The 22,464-nt window shown below is 39.0% G+C and overlaps 1 protein-coding gene across 4 annotated transcripts in view; it reads left to right on the forward strand.

The window, feature by feature from the left end:
- Positions 1-22,464, forward strand: part of TENM1 (teneurin transmembrane protein 1) — a 319,629-nt gene that overhangs the window by 256,306 nt on the left and 40,859 nt on the right. For all 4 annotated transcript variants that reach the window (XM_017818756.1, XM_017818745.1, XM_017818772.1 and 1 more), the window contains 4 exons: positions 1,094-1,343; positions 2,237-2,257; positions 5,716-5,948; positions 16,107-16,261. In XM_017818756.1, coding sequence (XP_017674245.1) covers positions 1,094-1,343; positions 2,237-2,257; positions 5,716-5,948; positions 16,107-16,261 — 659 coding nt within the window. The remainder of the gene's footprint in view (positions 1-1,093; positions 1,344-2,236; positions 2,258-5,715; positions 5,949-16,106; positions 16,262-22,464) is intronic.

Below are 22,464 nucleotides of genomic sequence, written 5' to 3' on the forward strand. Positions count from 1 at the left end.
ACCTGAAAGCCACAAAAATTAGTTTAAACAAAAGTTCGTAGAGACAATACATAAATACATTTGCCATACTTTGGGAAAACTCAGACATGTCTCAACATGTACTTCCTGCAGTGTGGAGAATATGCTCATTTCCCAGCACAAGAGTTCTCCAAAAAGTAAATTCCCTTGTGTTTATTCCTTTAATTGTGCCACTTTTCTGATGAAGTACTGGGCTTCTCAAGGGAAAAAAGAGATTTTGCACTGGGGTCTAAAAGAATACCTATCTTCCATTCAGCAAAAGCCAAATTCTTGCAATTACATGTTATTTTAAAGATACTTCTTAAATATATTACCACATTGTTAGTTAAAATAAACACTATAGCGATCAGCTTGAGAAAATACATCTTTGAACTGGTTCTGGTATCACCAACCTAGTAATTGGGAAGACTTTCAACAGTGTCTGCTGCAGAGCAGTGGTAAAATACTGACACACTGGGAAGATGTTTTAGCCTTTATGATAGAACTTAATATATTCCTGCTGGTAAGATGTTCTCTTGTGCCTCAGAATTGCTCCTTGACTCTTAACTTGGCTTTGCTGCACTTGCACCATTTTCATATACCATGAAGGACTCACATTTAAATTTGAATATTGATTTTGTACTGCCACTCGGTGCTCTTTTGTGAAAAATGCATAGTAGTCCTGCTATTAATCTCCTTTAATTAAATATTCAAACTGCCCAAGAAATTCCTCTGCTACCTAATAAAAATTTATGAATAAAATGAATATTAAAGTAGTAATCCCCAAGAAATCAGATAGCACTGCAATTAGCAGTCAATTTGTTACAGCATTAACCAACCATGAGTTCTCCTCATGATGTTGCCTTTTAAAATAGCCACTAGCCACTAATGAACAAAATGGTGACAGTGAAGCTTGGGGTGAACAAAATTGGAAGAGATTAGTGGAGCCCTGTGACAGTCTCTAAAAGATGAGATGTTTGTTGCTATTTTGATAGTCTGGTTTTCTAGAGGATTTCATAACCCAAAATTGCTGAATAGTTTAAATGCTATACATTCACTTGTTTTGTCTCTGTTTTCTTCCCTCCCCTTCCTTTAGGAATTGTACACAAAGGGAATGGGGAAAACATGTTCATTTCCCAGCAGCCTCCAGTCATCTCCACTGTGATGGGCAATGGACACCAGAGAAGTGTCTCTTGCTCCAACTGCAACGGGCTCGCCCTCAACAGCAAACTCTTTGCCCCTGTTGCCCTTGCTTCTGGCCCTGATGGGAGTGTCTATATTGGGGACTTCAACTATGTCAGACGGATCTTTCCCTCTGGAAACTCAATTGGCATATTAGAATTGAGGTAAAAAATTAATTCTCTTTCTCTGACCAGTGTCTGTAATCCTGGCTGTGATATGCTTATGAAAACTACATTGAGCTTTTATCCCTTGGGACTTAGAGAAGCAGCCACATCTATTTGCCTTGTGACCATGTGTCTCATCAACTGTCAAACTAACTTACCAGAAAACTTACACTTACTTTAAGTCACTGGTTAAAAAGGACATCTTAAGTGGCCTTTAGAACAGGTCTTGCTTAATGGATTTCTGCAAATTGCAGAACTAATAAATAGAGCTGGGTTTTCTTCCTGTGAGGCTTTTCATACATGTTCTCCAAAAGTTAAAGTATTCCATGAAGCATATTTTTGAAGAAAATCCCATAATTCAATAGCAAACATCTAGAGTATTGTGTCAGGTCACAGAAGATAAAACTTACCATGTTTAAAATTAATGCAATAAAATTGTTCCTCGTGTAGCAGAGGATGTGGCTCAGTTTAAGCAGACAAGAGCAAACCTGGCATTGCCTGACATGCCACAGGCTGGGCCTGTGCTGCTGTTAATGACTGCCCTGCAATTATGACTCCAGCTTCCCACTCCCTTTGAGGGCCAGAGGGGAAGGCAGGAAAGATTTTGAACATTAATACATGACATTTCTCTTAACACCCATGAATCTCCACTTAGCTAACATTGCTGGTGATGATTCTGTATGCTGATTGTTCAGCATTAACTTGGCAATGGGCAGGTGGTGCAAAGGAAGCAGTTTGAGAAAAAGAAATAATATCCAGTAATAGGAAAAACAATGTTTTGTTAGTGGGATACAGCTCTGTGAGCAGTTAGGCAAAGAATACAGTTCTGTCAAGGACTAATATTTCTTGTCTTTTTTCTTTCTTTTTAAACCTGAACCGATCTGTCCTTCTAGGAATAGAGACACAAGACACAGGTGAGTAAAACACAGACAGCCTGATATGTGAACCATGTTCAAGGAAACAGTCTTACAAAAGTCCTTTTAGGAGTCTGTATATAGAGAAACACTCTAAATTTAATGAATATAAATGTTAATAAATACAAATGTTAATCAAATTCACCTTTGTTTGTAGTACTGTAGGTTTGATTCGTTCACTTTGAAGGAATGAAGTCGCCCTCTAAAAATCAGTTTGCTGATCACCAAGCAGAGATGGAGAGGTTTAAACCTGAACACTGGGAGTGCATTTCATAGCTGTCATACTCATTTCACATGGTGTTTGAATGATCACAGATATAGCCATCCAAGGAAACTGGACTTTTAGCAACAAAGAAGTAGTTAAAAAGGCTTCAGAAACACACAAGAGGACTTTAGTGGTTCTAGGATACTATGAGCTTTAAAATCTGCCAATTAGAGGGTGTCCACAGCAGAGCCCAGAACTGAGGGTGCTGTGTCACAGCTCAGTCCTTGCTGCTCCAGCTAAGGCAAAGCAAGTGGCTTCCTCCCTTTCCAGATGGCATTTTAGCATTGCAATGTAGGGATTTCATTAAAGGAACAAGCGTTGCCCGTTAGGCTTCTGCGACAGACGGTGAGGGAGTTGGTTACAACAATCCAGCTGCAGAAGTGATGTTGCATGCTAGAAAGAGACAGCAAGGCACTCTGTCTCCTTAGAAACAAACTTCTTAGCATTCTGGTATTAAATGAGATAAATAATCCAGCACCAGTACAGTGTGAACTGATAACTTCATGGCATAGTAGGAAGCAGCGTGTTTACAGCATGAGAGTACTGGTTGGAATTGCTTGCTTTACCCACAAAAATGCTATTGAACACTATAGATTATTTACCAGATTATGTCACATCTCGTATATTTTACAATTAAAACTTAAAAAGAAAGAATAATTCCTAGTTGGTAAGTGCAAGGTTCTGTTTTTTTAATTGAAGAGTTGTTTCCATTTTCTTTAAACTGACCAGAATCTTTGTAAACTAAAGAGCAAATTGAACTTATTTTCTCTATGATGCATTCAGAACATGATTCAGCTTTTACATTTAGAGGTTTCTTTTGTAAAGTAGATTTTTTTTTAAATACCTGTTCACTCGTACTAGTTTCTTGAGATGAGCTTAAACCTTAATTATATCAAGTTGTGACAATAGTCAAGTACCCCAGCCCTAATTACAGTAGTAATTGTCTCTGTCACTATTCTCTCCAAGTGAAATTTGTGGAAAATTGGAGGAAATCACTTGTAGTTAATGTAATCTTTGAGGTTATAGGGGATTACTTGACAGTCTCACTATATGGCATTCTGTGGGGCTGTAAAGGTCATAGTCATGGCAGAAATTTCTAGAATGCTCAAGGAAATATGTAGAAGCAATAACTGAAAGATGGTTCATGACAGTCCAAGCAGGAAAAGGCTTCAAAATCCAGCACCTCTACACAACTTTTAGTCTCCAAACAAACAGGGGAAAAGTGTTCTTTCTACCAGGTAAAAGAAAGTACTACATAAAAGAGGGGAGTTCGGAGACCAGTGAACAGAGAGAGCCACTGGTCTTATTTGTGAGTGTTTAAAAGCAACTTACCCTCTTTGTTTTTCTTGTCACCAACATTTTGATGAAATATAACAAAGCTGTTTAATAACTGGTAAAAACATGAACTAGACTTTGAGGTTATAGGGACAAATTTAGTACAGAATAGTATTAACTACTTCTGAAAAGATTTATTGTAAATCTTAGTCTATTTCATATAGTTTTTAATAGACTAAATTAAATCAACTCAGATTTAGATCTGATTACAATCTTCTGTAAAAATAGCAGGTATTTTGTTATCTTCCATTTTTTACTTGTACTCTTTAAAGATTTTAGTATGCAAGGCTTTAAGCATAAACATGAAGAGTTTTCTAACAGCTGGTCTATTAAATGTAATGACAAGGATGACAGAAAATGTGTCTACATGGAGAGTATATAGTGACCCCTGGTTCTCTGCAGTTTCTGCATACTAAACAACATGTTTATTTAAAATCTAGAATTCTCCTTGCAACTTTTTTCATAGAAGTGTTTTATTTTCATCTTTTGACTGGCTAGTCTCTCCTGACCTCAATCCAGAGAGCACAAATGATTCTTGATATTTTCAACAAACAATTTTATAGTGATGATACATACTTTGGCATTAATTGCTTTTAGCTCATCCTCTTACTCATCTTTCATCATATCGCTGCCCTCTCATTCCCTGTGGTTCCTTGGACTGGGTTTCACATCTGTTCCCCAGCTGTGGGAATATCACCAAGCATTGTCAAACCCACCACAAACAGAACTGCAAAGCTGAGAGGAGAAACTCATTTCACAACTTTGTTGCACCAATCCTAAGTGTTACTTAATTGTACCACTGTTAATGAAATATCTCTTTCATCCAAAAAAAGGGATTTTTGCCAATCTTTTTAATCTACAGAGCAGGAAAGTCCCACCTAGAGCCCAGCCACTTGTCAGAAATCTGCCCCTCAGAGAAACATGGCAATGATGAAAATACTGTCTGAGCACCTGAATGCTCAGCCTGTACCTCTGTCCCACCATTTCAGTAACCGTGTGATTTAAAGGATCTCCTCCTGTCTGGATTTTTAGTTAGGCTCCACTGCAGGCTCAGCAGGCTCAGGACACCAGCATGGTGTGCCATGTGCTTGGACAATTTCCTCAAACTGGAAATTAACTTTGCACTGAAAAAGAAATGAAAAGTCTTGCTGGATAATAAGATGCAGCCCAGTTCTCCGGTTAGAATTTATGATCCCCACCATTTAATTAACATATGTAAATATTTTTTTATATAACATTTTATAATCTCAATAAGGCACTGACAGTGCATGAATTATGGTGCATTAATTCATGCTTAGTTGCACTGACAGTACTTGGCCTTCTGCCTTGCTCATGACAATACAGTCGGCATGAATTAAGGCAACATATTTCACACCTTCATATTTCCTAAGGTTTAGAAACAGATAAAAATAACCAAGAGTGGGCATTTGTGCCCATGCAGAACAGTCTGTGATTCATTTTGCTGCAACTCATAGATTTGTTTTCAGTGCCAAGAGTACTAGGACTTATCAGATATTGAAAAATGGCCTTGCTTTTGATAGTAATAATTATAACTGAGCTGAAGTCACTCCAGTTAGCTTTATCCTAAGTGGCTTGGTACTGATGGACAAAGTCACCTAGTACCAGTCTGCACCAGCTCACTGCCCCATAGCTGGCTGGACAGGCTCTGCAACCAGGACAAGCTCCTTCCTTCTCAGCAGCGGTGCTTTGCGTAACCCACATTAAAGCTGCTGTCACTTATGCCTTCGTCCTCTTAAAATCATTGAGCAGATGTCTTCAGATAATTATAATACAATTGTTATGCTGCCACAGAGATGTAAAAGAAAAACAAGCTGACTGTGATTCTCTTCTGTTTCAGTACAAGCCCTGCACATAAATATTACTTGGCCGTTGATCCAGTGTCAGAATCCCTTTACTTATCAGATACCAACACCAGGAAGGTCTATAAAGCAAAATCTCTCACTGAAACGAAGGATCTGGCCAAAAATGCAGACGTGGTGGCAGGAACAGGTGATCAGTGCCTTCCATTTGACCAGAGTCACTGTGGGGATGGTGGAAAGGCGTCCGAGGCCTCTCTCAACAGCCCAAGAGGTAAGAAAAGACCATATCCAAAGTACTTAGTGTTAGTTATCTGTCATTTCTTTCCATTATTTAGGAACTCAGATGCAACTGGATGTAGAAAAAGGGGTCTGTGGCAATGATTTAACCAACTATTAGCAAGCCAAATAATTTCATATAGCTCACTCACATCTATAATACAACCAGTCCTTTATGAGAGACCAGCATGGGCAGCAGGCTCCAGCTAGCATCCTCTGAATCCTCCTCCCTCTGTGACAACACTCCTCTTTCATAACCTTTCAATTGCATGGTGGCACCATTTAATTATATCTAACTCTTAAGCAAATTATATGGTTTCAAAGTCCATCTTTTAGATTTTATGCATTCAGGTGAGTCTTGTAATGTTAACAGAGCTTACTCATGCACATTAAGTCAGAGCTGTTCAAATCAGACAGCCAGCAAAATCAAGTTTATTTGGACCTCTAGTTTGTCCTCTCTTATTACAACACTTTGAAAAAGATGAGCATCTCCCTTGCTGCACATGAAATAAGCATTTTGCTGCAGCCATCCTGTCGGAGTACATCCAGTGTTGTCACAGGCAAAATGCATGTGAAGCCTTGAATCCCCACCAAAGCCACAATTAATCCCCTTGCGGTGTGCATTAGGACTGTGATAAAGTCTCTGGATTTGATGCTCTAAAGCAGCTGATCACCCTCAACTCCCACTGAAATCCCTGGAACAAAGGGTACTCAGCAGCTCCCGAGGCAGAGCCCTGTGGGCTGTTAACGTGCTTCCCCCGCAGCACACCGCTCCCGCCTCGTGACTGGCCTTAGGGAAGGGGTTTGATTATTTTTCGTGAGCTAATAAAGGAGACCTGTACATCAGTAGGAAATTAGAATGTATATCCAGGCAGAAATACCTCTAAGACAAGCAAATAATGCTGTTTTAAGGCTTAGCAAGAGACACATTGTAATTATAGAGTGACTTTAACATGTCTTTAATGATAGAAGGTAAGTGTGAGGTAAGTACAAATAAATGTTAATCTTCAGGCAGCTAATTAATGTAATGAATCAATTCTAAAAATAGGAAAAAAAAAAAGGTTTTCAGATCCATTATCAGGAAAGTGTGATTCTGTGAAAGCGATTGATGTTTTATTGCTGATTACAGTTGATTATGTCCAATTACAATACAATTAGTTGTTGCATCTTATTTTCTTATTGGGGAAATATGTTGATGAAAATTTGTGAGATGCTCCGTACTTAGAGATGCCCATGCATAGTTGACTTCCTTACCAGAAGGTTCTAGTCACAAAGAAATTCAGAGGAATAAAATTACGAGTCAGGAGTTCTGGGACAGCCAGCAATTATTAAAAAAATAAACTGTCAGTAGACAGTGACTCCTGTATTGGCACATTCAGTGCCAATGACTCCCAGCTGCTTCTGATTTATATATCTACTCTAATGGTCAGGTTTGTTAAGTTTTTTATTTTAATCTCAAAGAATTATGGAGTGCCACATGCCCTTTTTGTACAGGTCTTAGCAAAATACAGCATCAACCTGTTGCCACCAGCACACTGTGATCAGTGTATTATCCTAACAGCCTTATAGGTACATGACTTTGTTTTCCTCTAAACTGTAAGAGGTTGAATAACCTTGGAAAGTAGTAGAAACTATTTGCCTGATACCCATAGATCTATTATTTATTAAGAAGCATAAATGCCTCACATACTTAAATGCAGATTTAGAGATTCTTTTGGATCACTTATTTTGCTTTGTCTTGGAATAATTGTCAAGTCAGAAGGTGTCACATTTCTCTTGAAATAGTATTCAAACAGTAAACACAAAACTATTGTTTCTAGGAGACAGGAAATTTTGGCAAAAACTTCTTAACCATGTTTAAAAATCCTTGGACACACAGACAATTTTATGTGGTATATGACCACAGAAATAAATTATTTGCTTCTAATTTCTTATCTCTGAGATTTTTATGGTGCAACAATAGCTCCCTGATAATGCAGACGGAGTAATTGCAAAGATATGTTTAAATATAATCACTTGCATTACTCAATGAGCGAACAAGATTAGTATTTATTTTTTAAGCTGATATAGAAATATTTTTGGCTTTTTTACTTCATTTGTCTTCTTATTTTTGTCCTCAGTATTCTTTTTTTTTCCCATTAGAAATGAAAAACAAATTTCCCTCTTACTTGGTAGAAAGGTAATATCTGGAACAAAACTCCATTTAGTGGCTGTCTGACCTCGGTTAGTTACATCTTAAAAGTTGTGCTCTGATTTTTGCTGTTGGCTGCTTGTGACTCAGAATAAGGGCTTATCTAGAGGTCTTAATTTATCCATTTGCAAAATTGGTAAGAAATACCTACTGTGTAACACTTGTGAAACTTAATCTGTTTGGTGACATCCTCAAAAGTACATTAAGAAATGGAAATTCAAATTCTACTTATTTATTTCTCTGAATGAAAGTTCAGAATGTTTTAACTTTTCTGAACTTGTACCTATTTTTCTACTTCATTGGGCTTGCAGGGAGGTTTGAGGAGAGTCCTAGATTGTTACTTATTGATTTAAGTCTTTCATCAACTTTTATCTTTCATTATCTATTTGGGAAGACTGCCTTTACCTAGTGACCAGGAATTAAATACCAGACAGGAAAACATCATGAAGTCACACTAATCAATTATGATTTGATCTTTCCACAACTTTCATTTTGCAGGTAACAAACACACATAGCTTTGTTCAGTCTGTTCCCAATTCTCTGTGAAGGACTAGAGATGGGGCTTAGTGAACATTAATCTTGCACTATTGTATGTTAAGCTGACTTTGAAAGATGCTTTTAAACATGCATGGCTGATGTAGTTGAAATTTGAACTTCAATATATTATTTTTACTGCAACTTTCTTTAATTCTGTAGAGATCTCAGACTAATGAGTCATGTAATAGATGACCAAGTACTTAAGTAGAATGTGAAATGATACAAGGTGGAGATATAAAATAAGATCTGTGACAAGCTGAACACATTTATTACACAAGAAGATATTGAAAATGAAGAAGTAACTACACAAGATATTAATCATTGACTGAATTCCAATCACTTGAACTTTACCAAGTAACAGATTTTAATTTTGGGGTGTGGAATTCTGTTTGGTGGGTTTGGGGATTTTTTTAATAAAACATATTTATGGTACATCTAGTCACCAACACTATCATTTAAACAATCGGATTAGTATTTATGATAAGGCACTAGGGGATAATGTCCTGATTTTAACTAGATTAGTCATTGAGTATTGGAGCAGTAAGAAGCACTAAAATGAATGGAAATACCTGGGAGTTGTTGCACTTAGCACTGCAAAGCCAGTTCTTGAATCAACACCATTAAACACTTACCTGCACTGCCCTTCTGATATCAGAGGGCTTTAGATGTGTAAATGGATTTAACTTTCTAAGCTTAATTGACAGAGGCAGTGAGAGGCTGAGACAATCAAGTTACCACATTTTTGCTGAGCTACAGTGTCTCCCAGTCAACACGATAAGAAAAGTGTCCGATTAACATCCGATTTCAATCACCTTGGATTTGTGACCAACTCAGAGCATCCACACAGGACAGCTGTGGTGGAAATGCAAACTATGTAACTGTGAAAAGAGCGAGTCCCTCCAGTGATTGCACCCTGAACATCAGAAGTGATTTTCAGCTTTTGGAAGCCCGAGGACTAAATCTAAAGATTTAAACATTTAAAGCCCTGCAATGTCTGCTTTTTGACTCCTGGGTCCAGACCAGACTCCAGAAGTAGAAGACAGATGCACGCACTGTCTGTGCAAACCATGTGTAGTCAATGCCTCGAGAAATTACAGACTGAACACTGAGTACAGAGTACTTGAATGCAGTGCAGTGACCTCAGTCCAGATGCAGTGACCTCAAAGCAAGCACCAAGGAAACATAAAAGGTTGGAGAAACTTCCAAATCCCAGCATAAAAATACTTTATACATACCTGTAGCAAAGAACTCTTTCACTCAGAGCCGTGGCCATGAGATAGCAACACAAATGAAAGGTTAATTAAAATATAGGTTCTGCAGTGTAGTTTTATTTATTTTGCTTGCAATTACTTTACTAAGGAAATATTACTTTAAAAAAATCATGGATTTGAGGATATGCTCATCCTGAAATAATCAGTCTTGTTGCTCACCATCCTCAGCAATGCTTTCTAAAGTTAAAAAAAATCTTGTGAGAACAACTGCTCAGATTAAACCTTTAGATTTGTCAAATGGCAGTAGAATGTTTAGAACTGCTCCTGCTCAGCTGTAGGATGCACACAAAATTTCTAATCTAGCCTTTTGTGTAAACAAACCCACCTTTTTCAAAGGTAATAACCAATGCTATTTTTACAGCAATCTTTACTATTCTGTAAATTTCTAAGACCTTTTCAACCCTTCCACAGAATTCAATAAGAGAAGTAAAACGGAGTGAGATGTTTCATTAGCAATACATAAAGTCAGAAGTAGACAACACAAGGTGATTTGCAGCCTCAAGTCATTGTCATATATGCATCATAGAATCAGCAAAAAAATAATCTTGTGCCATTTTAATTCAGCAAAATTTATTCCTTATGTTTCTCTGTAGTAGTCTGAGCTACCTATGATTTCCAAAGTCTGCCAATCTTGTAGAACACTGTAAACTTTTTGGACAGCAAGCTTTCCTAAATTTCATCCAACCTTACGCTGAATTCATTAGTTATTCACTTTTCTGCTGTCCCATGTCAGCAGTAAGCATGACCCCAATCATCATGTCTCAGACTGGAAGCTGAACATTTCCATTTGCTGTCAGTAGTTAAAAATGCTGTTTGCTCCAAATCTACTGTTCTGCATCTAAAGAGAACAATCAATGCTCAAGTGCAAGTACCGTGTTCCAGCTGACAAAGAACTACTGAATATTTTGCAGCTAGTACTGAGACAGTAATGAAGTAAAGATGACAAAGATCACAAGGCAAGAGACTGCAAATCATTTGAATCATATTTTGAGTGGTGTATTATGGTAACCTATAAATAACTAATTGCATAAAATTGCTTTAGTTTCTAGATGGCAGCTTTAATTAAAAGCACCAAAGACATTTAGAAGTTTAGAAATGGATGGCATGTAATTTGCCCTTTTACCACCATAAAATGGTAATTAACCAATTTGATTCACTTCTTCCTATTAAAAGTTTTATGAGAATCACAAGTTCCTTCTAAATACAGTTGTTCTTCAGCAGAAGGTGGCATTCTCTTTTATCCATCCTCACCAGTAGTTTTAGGTGCTGTTTTACAAATTCTTCAGAAGTTTAATTAGAAGTTTTCAATATAGAATGCTCACTTGCAAGTTTTTAGCTGAGCAAAAAATGTAAAGTAGAATTTCCAGAAGTGGGCAACAGATAGTTCAGGCTGCTCTTCATTGATGTATTTGAAAAGAATTTGTTCTCAAAAAGATTCTTTTAGAATGCAGGTGTAGGATATGATGTGGAGTGGGAAAAAAAGCATCTTAAGAAAATATCTTAATGTGGAATTTACTGTATTACTTTTAATCCGTATTTTAACACTATAAGCTTAGCTCCACTAATGCTGAAATGCCAAAATTTCTAGACTGAAATTTCATATGTATTTTGAATTTATACCTCTGAGAATTACACAAAAAACAACCAGTTTGCTTTCTAGGTGCTATTTGCATATATAATGGTGTACGTGTGTGTGCTAAGGCACAGCTGTCAAGGGAAATAACCCTTTAACCAAAAGAGAGCATATAACAAGAAGAGGTTATAGTCAGCCTTCCGTGTTTATCATGGGTGTACCCAGCCCATCTCCTAAGTACTATTTTTTGGAGAAAACATTTAAAGCAAAACTGTCTGCAGAGTCTTTCTAGTGATAGTGCTTAGTAGCCATGTGTGACTGCACTAGCAGTAGTTAATTTTTAATGTTAGTTTACAGAATTCAAATAGTACTGATAAAAAGACCTCCGAGTATTATGAATATTTTTTTAAGATGTCTGCATGTAAATTCACTGAAGATAGATCTTCATAAGAGCTACTGGTTTACATTCAGGTACACAGTCTTCTGCTGTGTAGGACAGTCCCAGTGACTAAACATGACTAAAAACAGTCCTTCAGGACAAGCTTGTTACTCAGAAAGCGAGATTAGTACTCAGCTCTGAGTCAAACAACAAGGCTGAATCCTGGCACAAATTTATTTTGTCCTTACCCAGACATCAGTGCTGAATGAGGAATCTATATGCAAGCAGGGTAAGTCTGTCATTTGTGCAATGGGCCACTTTACTACCCAAAGGCATCGTCAGTTGGGCATCAAGTTTAGTGCTACAGTTCCTTAAAAAAAACCAGAATCAAACTGAGAGGCCTCTATGAACTACATCTCCTTCTCTGTGCAAAAAAAAAAAAAAAAAGTACCTAAAAATTACCCTTTTTACTCACTCATGGAGTGAGCAGTGTTCCTACTTGCACTCAGTGCAATTCATTACCCTCAGCATGTGCATGTTTCCTCCCCCAGTTCCTTGGTGATTAAAGCACAATTGCAGTGCTGTGTGTGATTTAATTCAGCGTTACACTGTACGTCAGAAAAGGATTAAAAATAAGCTCTTGGAGTACAGATTATGTGAAGCATCATGCAAGATGTGACAGAAGCATTAATGAATCCAACTCTAATGAATAAATTGGGACAGTTTAGCCAGAAATCTGTATTTTGATTTCCAATGGATGCCTTATGTAGGGTATTTGTCAACAAAAGCTAAATAAGAATTTTTCAAGTGGGTAAAGTCCTGTTGTTTTACTGTAGAGTAAGCTCTGGAAGCAGTAGGTCGTTGTTGAACGTTTATACACTGGTACTTGAAGAAACTGGCTTATTAGGAAATACCAGGAATTTAGTGCAAATACTGAAGACATGGCTTTGTTTATGCCATCACACTGGCATATGTGCTTCCCTTGTAGTTAATTGCTTTTCCACAATGGCTGGAGAGCAACGTGGACTCTAGTAACATTAAAAGATCTTTGGTTTTCTTATATAGTCAGTGTTTGAAATCCATTCAGCCACACAGCTGAGTAGCTTTATTTCATTGCAGCATAATTTCTGATTTTTATATAATGGATGGTTTGCAGCCAACACAGCCATCTGTTCTCAGGGAAATTGCGCAAAACAGAAGATGCACTTGCCCTAGTGAGAGATCCTGGCCTTGTGTTATCCGTGGCATGGATCTGATCCAGCTGAGAAGCACAGCTCCTCGCTTACCGCGCAGCACCTCCCCTCCGCAAAGGCAGGCTCAGACACAGCACATGTGCTGCCCTTTCCACCCACATCAGGTTTCTCATTTCAGCCTGAGAACCGCACTGGGAAGCAAATCAAATCCCATCTAATATCATCACTATATGATGCAATATCGGTGAGGTTGAAACATGCCCAGCACCACAGCAGTCACATACAGTGGTCCTTGCTCCTCACACCCTCCCTGCCGCAGCAGCCCAGCGTGGCTTTTTCTTCTCAAGAAAGTAGGAGGAGCCTGGGACTGAAGAGACCTTTGTTTTCAACCTTCACACATCCCTAAAGAAAACACCCTAGAAGAATTTCCTAGCAACTTTTCCATTTACTGTCAATCCCTTTGCATACTTCAGGTTTACAGCATAAAGCTGCTCAGGGCAGGATGGAGCCCAAGCAGGAATGGGAACTCCTGAGCATCCCAACAGGAGCAGGAGGAGGTGCCCTTGGCTCCAGCACTGTGTGCACAGTTCCAGCTAATTCCAGCCTTTTGTGTGCACAGTTCTCTTCATTGCAACATTTCTTTAGCATGAACTAGGTAAAAACAGAGGTACAAATGACCATCCCTTCCCGAAACTGGAACACAGAGGTCATCCCCCAGACACCAGAACAAACCCCTTTTCTGCTCAGACACACCCTTTACCTCAGTTCACCTTCAAACCTTCAGCCTTTCAGGTTTGGACTTCTCAGAAGCAGATGACAGCCGGGAGCTTGTCAGTTGTTCTGGAGTTCCAAAAGCACCGTTACTTTTTAATTAAAGACTGAAGATCCTCTGAGGGAGCCAGAATCAAGGAGTCACGATCTATGAGCTCGCAGGCTGGCAGGGAGTCAGGCCCTAAGATTGTCAGCTCTTCCTTTAGCCTTTTTATAACCTCCCAGATTTCCCCAGCTAACCCATGCAGCCCCCACCAGGTGGTTTCAGTTCCCCAAGTGACATATGTCCTGGAGATCCAGACAGTTCAGTCATCAGCTATCTTGCATAATGAAGAGATGTAGCCTAGCCCTGTACCTTGGGCACTTCAGTCCATGGGCACCTTTTGTCCTGGATGGATGAGGTGTCAGGATGGCAAATACCCCTCTTCTAGTGGCAGTTCACAGCCAGATGGATACATTGAACTGACAATCAAAAGAATTAATTTCTACTCCCAACACTGTGTTGATAGATAGTAGGGAGCAGGGAGTGCTAGACACTAAAGTTAACTGCTGTGGCTTTTGGATTTTTTATGTGATGATACCCTTAGAACTTTGTGATCATACCCTCAGACCTTTGCAAGGTGCCTGAACATCATCTGTGGTGAAGAGGCACCTCAGAACCAGTCATGGGCAGTTTGTCTTGGGAGCCTGCCCCTGGGTGTTAACACTGTAAGAGAAAGTGTATTACACTCAGTTGTATATGCAACTCAAACATCCCCAGGCATTTCCAGCTGCCAGGTAAAGATTTATTTAAGGGCCTGGGGACACTGTCCCCTGCTTTTCCCAGCCCCATGGGGGATGCATATTCTGCATCAGGGCTTCCTGGTCCTGTCCCTGCCCCCTAGACTGCTTAGTCTTCCTTTTCCCCCTCAACAACTGCTCCTATATATTAAAAAAATATTAAATTAAGTATAAGAAAACAGGGTTGATAGGTAAGGAAATTCAGTTTGGGGTTTTTTTCTTTTTTAATGGCATGTGGAATTGCTGTGTGAGATCCTAAACTGGCGTGCAGACAAGTGTTTTGTAAACTCAGAGTTCATGCAGCCTTCAGTTGTCCTAAATGCAGGGGACAGAAATCAAGAACCATATAAGCCACTGTCCAAACCATCTGTTCAAGTCCTCTGCTTTTCATTTCTGTGTAGCAGAACATAAATTCATTATTAAAATAGCTTGACTGTGCACAGCAGCTGCTACAATTGCAAAGTTATGCAACTTTAAATGGAAAATTATGAAGTAGTTTAAAGCAAGAAATTGAGCGGTTTTGGTAGAAAGGATTTCGCAAACCTAACATGAATAGAATTGCTCTTCTGGTTATATTTTCAATATTTGAGGGAAGAAAGATCTTACCTACAATTCAAATTGAATGCAGGAAGAACTGCAGGGGAGCTCTTAGGCAGAGACAGAACAAGGCTGTGACATGGCTGTACCTGTTTCCCCACTGAAATACAGAGGACCATGACCTTCCCATGCATAGCCCCCACATTTGTTTCAGGTCCAGCCCTCCTGTGCAGTGCAGCAGTGCAAGAGCTATTGCAGAGGCAGGAGTGGGAGAACTGCCCCAGCTCCTGCTGATGGCCACAGTTGTCATGAGCCTGGTTCCAGTACATGACCTTTGTCTTGGGCAGCACTGCACTGCAATACATTCTGCAGCACAGGGTTCCTTCTGCCTGCTGAGCAGAACCTGGTTTGCAGCATTTGTATGTATAGCCCATAGCAGGACAGAAGTCTCCTTTGCTTTCTGTGGGTGCTTCTTCCTTGCTGAGATACTCTGATTATTCAGACAGTGCAGTAATTAAAAATATTGGCTCTGCATGACAATTAAGAAAGTGAAATGAAAATGAAGAAAAATGAACTGTAAAATAAGTTTTGAGAAAAGCTGGTCTTACCCACTTGATGACAGATGTGGAGTTATTGAACAGCCTCATTCTATGTATGTATAATTACATTACAAGCAAAGCTGGTTTTTTTTGTTTCATCCTCATATCTTCCTCTTTAAGTCAAAACCAGCCAGATATATGGTTATGATCTTTCCATACACAGCTTGTATAAGCTTCAAATAGTAATGGAAGGGGGGGGAAAGTTGTACTCTTTGAGTCAGATTTTCAGTGTCTAAGAGGAGAGGAAACATTTTAAGCTCATACTTTTTAATCAAGATAATGCTAGTACTAACACTATTTTTTACCCTTCCCCTTCTTCTAGGTATCACTGTAGATAAGCACGGATTTATTTACTTTGTTGATGGTACTATGATTCGGAAAATTGATGAGAATGGTGTGATCACAACAATAATAGGTTCAAACGGCCTCACATCAACCCAGCCATTGAGCTGTGACTCTGGAATGGACATCACTCAGGTAGGCACCTGGTTTTCATGTGTTGTCACTTTTATACACATTGTGGAGACAGATAACTTATTTTCTTGTACCAGGATTGTATATCAAATATGTTGGATGGGTCAGACAATTCTGAACTGCACAGTATGGAGCAGATGTTCCATTCACATGATTATTTTAAGGTGTATCATGTAAATGCAAAACTACACTTGATTTTTTTCCCAGGAGATATCATGTAAGTACTTAGACGGGCTTATGTAGAGTACAAACTGCATTAGAAAGTTTCTTGCTACTCTGAGATAGGTCTTCTAAGAAGTTATTCAGAAGTGTAAGTGCCTTCACATAGTCCAGCATTCACACTGATCTGCTTGAACTAGTAAAAAGAAAAAAATACGTTTTCTGTTTACATCTAAGTCTAAGTCGTGAAGGAGCATTACAGTGAGTAATTACACCACTGCAGTATTGTGGTGAAGCTACTGCATGTCAATGCATTTCTCAAAATGCTTTTCAGTTCTTGTGTCAAGAGCACGGTAAAAGAAATAGGACTAAAAGACACTTATCACATCTCTTGTTTATGCTAAAAAAGAAATACGGATAATCGTGGAGAAACATAAATGGTACTCTTGACTAGTCAGTGAGCCAGGCTTATAGACAGCACAAGGAAGGGCTTGGCCTTTGCCAAGAAATACTTGAATTAATCAGCTTTTTCAAGCTGTACTTGAAAAAAATCTTTAGGCATTCAAATGACATACTGAAATATTATGGACTATGTAAGCTAATAACCAGGATCGGGTTAATTTTGCATTTCATTTTCTCCTTGCCCTTTCCTCCGTCCTTCACAACTGGAAAATCACAGTTAAAATACAATGCATAACAATGGTAAGAGCTTGTTGCTCGTTTCTAAGTAGCAGGTGACCGTGGCCTTGCATTCACATACATGAAGAATGTGGGGTCAAATTTCACAGGATGAAATGATGGGGTCTAATGCTGCTGTCACAAAAGCACTTGGGGATTTTATTACTAGAATCAAAACAGAAAAATGTGTCTGTGTTCCATTTCACATGTCACTGCACCCTGTGTGTTTGCAAATGTGGGGAGGGGAACCTCAGCCTCCCTGTTCCCAGATCTGGGATAGACAGGCCTTTGTATTGTCTTGAGTCCAGTAGATGCATCGTTATTCCATGTAAAGCAGAACAGGGTCAACTGGCTTAGTTGTGTTAAACCCAAGCATAAACTAGCCTGGTAATTGCCTTAAGATCATACAGCTTCTGGGCACCTTGGCTTCTGCTCTGGCAGCTCTCCTTGCAGGCCAGCCAGTCCTGCAGGGGATGAGCAAGACCCTACAGCCAGCAGGGCTCCCGCTCCACTGCCACACACCAGCTGGCAGGAGCGAGGCTTCATGGAACTCCAAGCTGCCTGAAGCACATTGCCTTGCTTCTTGGATACATATAACAACTGCCTGGGGCACCCATAACCAGATTAGATACCTCTGAGGTGCAGGGAAGGGCGCCAGGTGCAGCGTCTGATCCCTGCCTTCTCCTTCTGATCCGCGGTCTCGGGCTGCACAAATAATCACTTTATTGGCCAGGTAATGTGTGCTGTGTATTCGTGTTCAATTTTGTTGCTGATTTTGCTCGGTAAAAAAACCTCTCACTAAATCTGAAATGGTGAGTTTTGATATTTTTCATTTCCTTTTGAAAAATGCAAATACCCCATAGCAAATGAGTTTCAGCAGGGGGTCTGACAAGTACAGAAATAAAAGTATTTATTTTTTTAATTAAAACTAAATTAAAAAGGTAAACGTTTTGGGCTGAAATCAAATATGCTAAATTTGTAAGTATGTTTAAATAGCCCTAAAAGCCTATTTCTTGGTAGGTTGGCTGCTTGACAGAAACAGGTTTAGTTTACCTCACTCAACAATATAGTTCCAATACCATGGAGGATGGGCTTCTGCATAGATAAGAAAAAGCATGTTATAGAGCCAATTATTCTTCATATTGCTCTTGGGACATCAGCACTCAGCTGGGGAAGGGCCTTCTTTTCATAGAAGCAGAAATAAACATTTATTTTCCATGAGCACTCCAGGTGTTTCCATGCTGTAGCACCTGTAGGAAAATATTGCTGCACATTTCTTAAAATTTTGCAGTTGTTTCAGCATTCTGGGAAATCAAGATTTCCCAATATCTCAATATAGATTGAGATAATCTTCAGTTGAATTGTCAATGTGTACAGTAAATATTCTAAAAAAATTATAAATTATGGCATATAAATGCATCCCTAAAAAGTGGACAGTCTCATTTTTTTAGGATAGTGATAATGTATAATTTTTTGTGTAATTACTCACTGGTAAATGAAGTCATATTGTGAACAATCTGCAACACAGAGCTTATGGAAGCATTTCTTGTTTGTAGGATTTGTTTTGTGAGGGTTTAAGTAAACCTATTCATTGGAATTTTTCACAAAATCCATACCTTTGAGGTTCTTCACATACACAGTAAATCATAGACATGAAATAAATGCCAAGAATGCACATTCTGAAAAGTAACTGTATCATATTTGCCCATCATCTTCTTCCACAATTGTTGCTGATAACCAGAAACCCTATGAAATAATCACATTTCCTTGAAGTCAAGCATGTTAATCTGGAATTATATCAATGAAAATAAGGGAATGATATTTTCCTTTAGTCAGAAACAATTGTATATCCTTGCAAGACTACTGAGTTTATTCCAGAATGGCATAAACATAAATGAAAAATGAATTTGGCCCATCTCCACCTAAATTACTTTTTGGCTAGGTTACAAATGACATTTAAATCAAGAGAATGTGGGTTGCTCACAAATTGTGTGTTTATAGGGAATTATGAAATAGGTTAATAAAATCATTTCTCAAAGCTAAATTTGTTCTGACAATAAAATCAACAACTTGCCCAAAATCAGTATTTCTTAATTTACTGAAGTACAGAAATATACTCTTGGAGTAAACACATAGAGTCCATTGCAACACCACCATAAATGACAAGCTTTCACTTAAAGGCATTCACTTTAATAAATGAGTTGATTATGAAAGGGTTTAATCATTTATTCCAATATCAGTTTTCATGGTATTACTTCTTATTAATCATTCTGTGTTTGTTATTCACCACCTTCTCCTTCTTAAGCATAATATTCTGAATTCATAACCGGGGGAGGGAAGGACAGCTGGGGCTGAAAAGATTACATGTTGTGGCAAATAACCCACCAAGCTCTGATTAATTACTTTGATCTCATACTTCACTGGGGGGATGTTAATCTGAATTTAGAAGGAAAAGGGCATTCAGTCGAGGTGTTTATATGGTATGCCAGCATTCTCAGTACTGTTTTGGCATGTATAAAACTTGGATGACTTTTCTTCTCAGCACAGATCATTTTGATCAGTTGATAAGGAGCAAATCTAAAGAAAGTGGCTCTTCAGAGCTATGTTAATGAACATCTATATGTATGTACTCAACACTCACCGTTGGCACCCAGATCTTAGCAGACACCTACATTAAAATTAGTTATTCCAGTATTAGTTATTTCAGTTCTGATAGAACTGATCATATTTTTTGAAAATGCTGCCTCTGAATCCCTAAACACTAGAACATGGACAAAAGCTAAACTGTAAAGGCAAAACATTTTTCAGGAATATCAAAAAATGGTGTTGGTCTTCATTTGTTCTATGATTTTTTTTCACCACGCTTATCTGCACCACCCAGAATGCCAGACTTTTCAGATGAATGCCCCTGCTGCTCCATCCTCATATTCCTCTAGGTCTGGCTCCTGTTCTTCATATGTTTTTTGGAAGATTTTTTTGTTGTAGGTTAATTAAATTAATAATAAGCCCATTTTGAACCTTATACTTTTGCATCTGAGCTGAAGGCCCCGTGGGCTGAGCTGACTATTCTCCCAGTGGTACAGACTACTGAGTATGTCCTTCTGTCAGACTGAAGCCCAAATGGAGAGAAGAGAGTTACTGCCTACATCTCCTACCTTCCCGTACCCTTGCAGTAAGAAGGCTGTTGTAGGTACTCTAAACCAGCTTTGAGCTAAAATGTTCCCACTGCCTTTTTGGACTGCTGGACTGTCAACTCCTTTCCAAACCTGCCCCAGCACTGGGCTGGCTGCAGCAGGACCTGTGATAGGGGCTCCTGGCCACAAATCACAGCAGGAGTGTGAAGGGAAAGGACTGGGATGGGGAGAGAAAGACAAAGAGTCGGGGTCATCATTCTGTTTCACTGCCTGGTGGCTTTGGGCTGGATGCTGGTCTAGATTAGAGGCCTCTCTAGGTTGCTTTTTTTCTCACATGTACACACTCTCTGAGTGTTTGCACGTCCCTGGGGTATACAGATATTTTTTACCCTGGTTATTGATAGCACATGAGAGCGCATTGTGTTGGTATGTCTGTTTGTCAGTGTTCTTTTCCTCACAATAAATCAAAATCATCAAAAGCTTGGGCCAATTTCAAACAAATTTGTAGAGAAATACCAGCCTCCAGAACAATTAAATTCCTACACGTTCCATAAAAAATATTAATCCAGTTGGAGGACAGAGACCTAAAGTGCCCTTTCAAAAGGAAATATTACAGCATAAGCTTTCTTTTATTAAACTCCAGAGATTCCACTCAGGATGTAATAAATGCCCCATTCACAGGAAAAGCTTCATTTCATGTTGGATCTTATTAAACTCCCAAGTCAGTCAGCCATGCAATGGAAGTCCTTAGGAAACCAGACTTCATCAGATCCAGTGTTCTTGGAAGTTATATTGACGTTGTGGGAGGTTTTGTGTGAAAGTAAAAACACTACAGCTCATCTTGAGTGATAAGCTTTGCTGTTCTGCCTCCACTGCTATGGTGAAAGCTGAAGAGAGAATGAGCAGATATTTCTACCATCTTGCAATTTCATCCTGTATCTTTCCTCCCATGAGAAATATGTGGGCTGAATTTCCACCACTCTGAACCATAAGTCATTTATATCTGTGCGAGTGGTTGCACTTTGTATTTGGGAGCTGTTTAAACCAATCTCGAGCACAGTCACTGCAAATACAGAGACCAAACATTTGCAAGTCAACAGAAAATGAATCCCAAGAGCTTTTTCTTTGCCTGTAACAATGGCCTTGTTTTCGAGCTTATGTCAGTCCCACTAGGCATGATGTTCTGTGCCAAAGCAATAGCTCCGACCTGATTGATGGTGTTAATAACTGTCACTGCTGTGTTCCAGAATGAAAGGTCTGGTTTGAAGACTTTTTCTTGACATTTGCACTTCATCAGCCTTTGTTCAGCAATTCTCCACGTGAGGGAACCATCTATATTGTGTTGCTTCACATAAACTTCAGTGACACTGCAAAATGTTTTACTCCCTTATAAAAATGTGACAGTGTTACTTACGTAGGCGATTTGCTTGCACAGGTCAAATTAAAAGGCAGATTTCCAGAAGAGGGGTTAAAGGCGATCCAAGCGTGGCAAGAATGCTGTGTCCTGGACAACCTGCTTTGAATGATGGAGAAGAGGGGAGAGGGCAATAAGTAATGCTGTTGATGACCTACTTGAAATAGTGAAGTGAGAGACAGACTGCTGGAAAGCAGGAGTAGAGATGAGCAGAATTGCTTGAAAATGTAGTATATATCTCAAAAATGCAAACGCTGACATTGCTCCCGCAGTCACAAGTGCTGCGGGCGCTCCCCACCAGCATCTGCACAGGCACAATATGCTTCAGTGGCATTGTGGAAGCCTTTTGAGCAGAACAAAAAGCTCCCAGGACATGGTGACCTCACTTGAAAGCAGCAATGAGGGTCTGCTCATCAGAGCAAGAACAGCCTGAACAGAACTTTCACTGAGTACATTTGGAAGAAGGAAAAGAAATGTGAAAGACAAAAATATGATCTGATGACCAGGTGAGAACAGGAGGAGTGAGTTGCCAGCACAAAAACCAAATTGATTCTAGGCTGAAATACTTTTAAGCCAGGTTGAGAATAGAATATTGCAGAGCAACTGCAGGATTACATGAAGCTGATTATTTAATTAGCATTGCAGGTCAGAAGATGCACTGTCCCTTTAGATGTTTCTCTGCATACTCGGCTGTATAAACTGCATTCTTGTAAAAGCAAAAAGCACAAAAGACATTTATTTAACAGTAGATGCATAATATTTTAATTGTGTTAGAGAGCTGCCATCAAAAAGGAGCAACTTTGTTTTCACTGTAGCAAGGT

The sequence above is a fragment of the Lepidothrix coronata genome, unplaced genomic scaffold, assembly GCF_001604755.1.
Source record: "Lepidothrix coronata isolate B3197 unplaced genomic scaffold, Lepidothrix_coronata-1.0 Scaffold2, whole genome shotgun sequence".
NCBI lineage: Eukaryota > Metazoa > Chordata > Aves > Passeriformes > Pipridae > Lepidothrix > Lepidothrix coronata.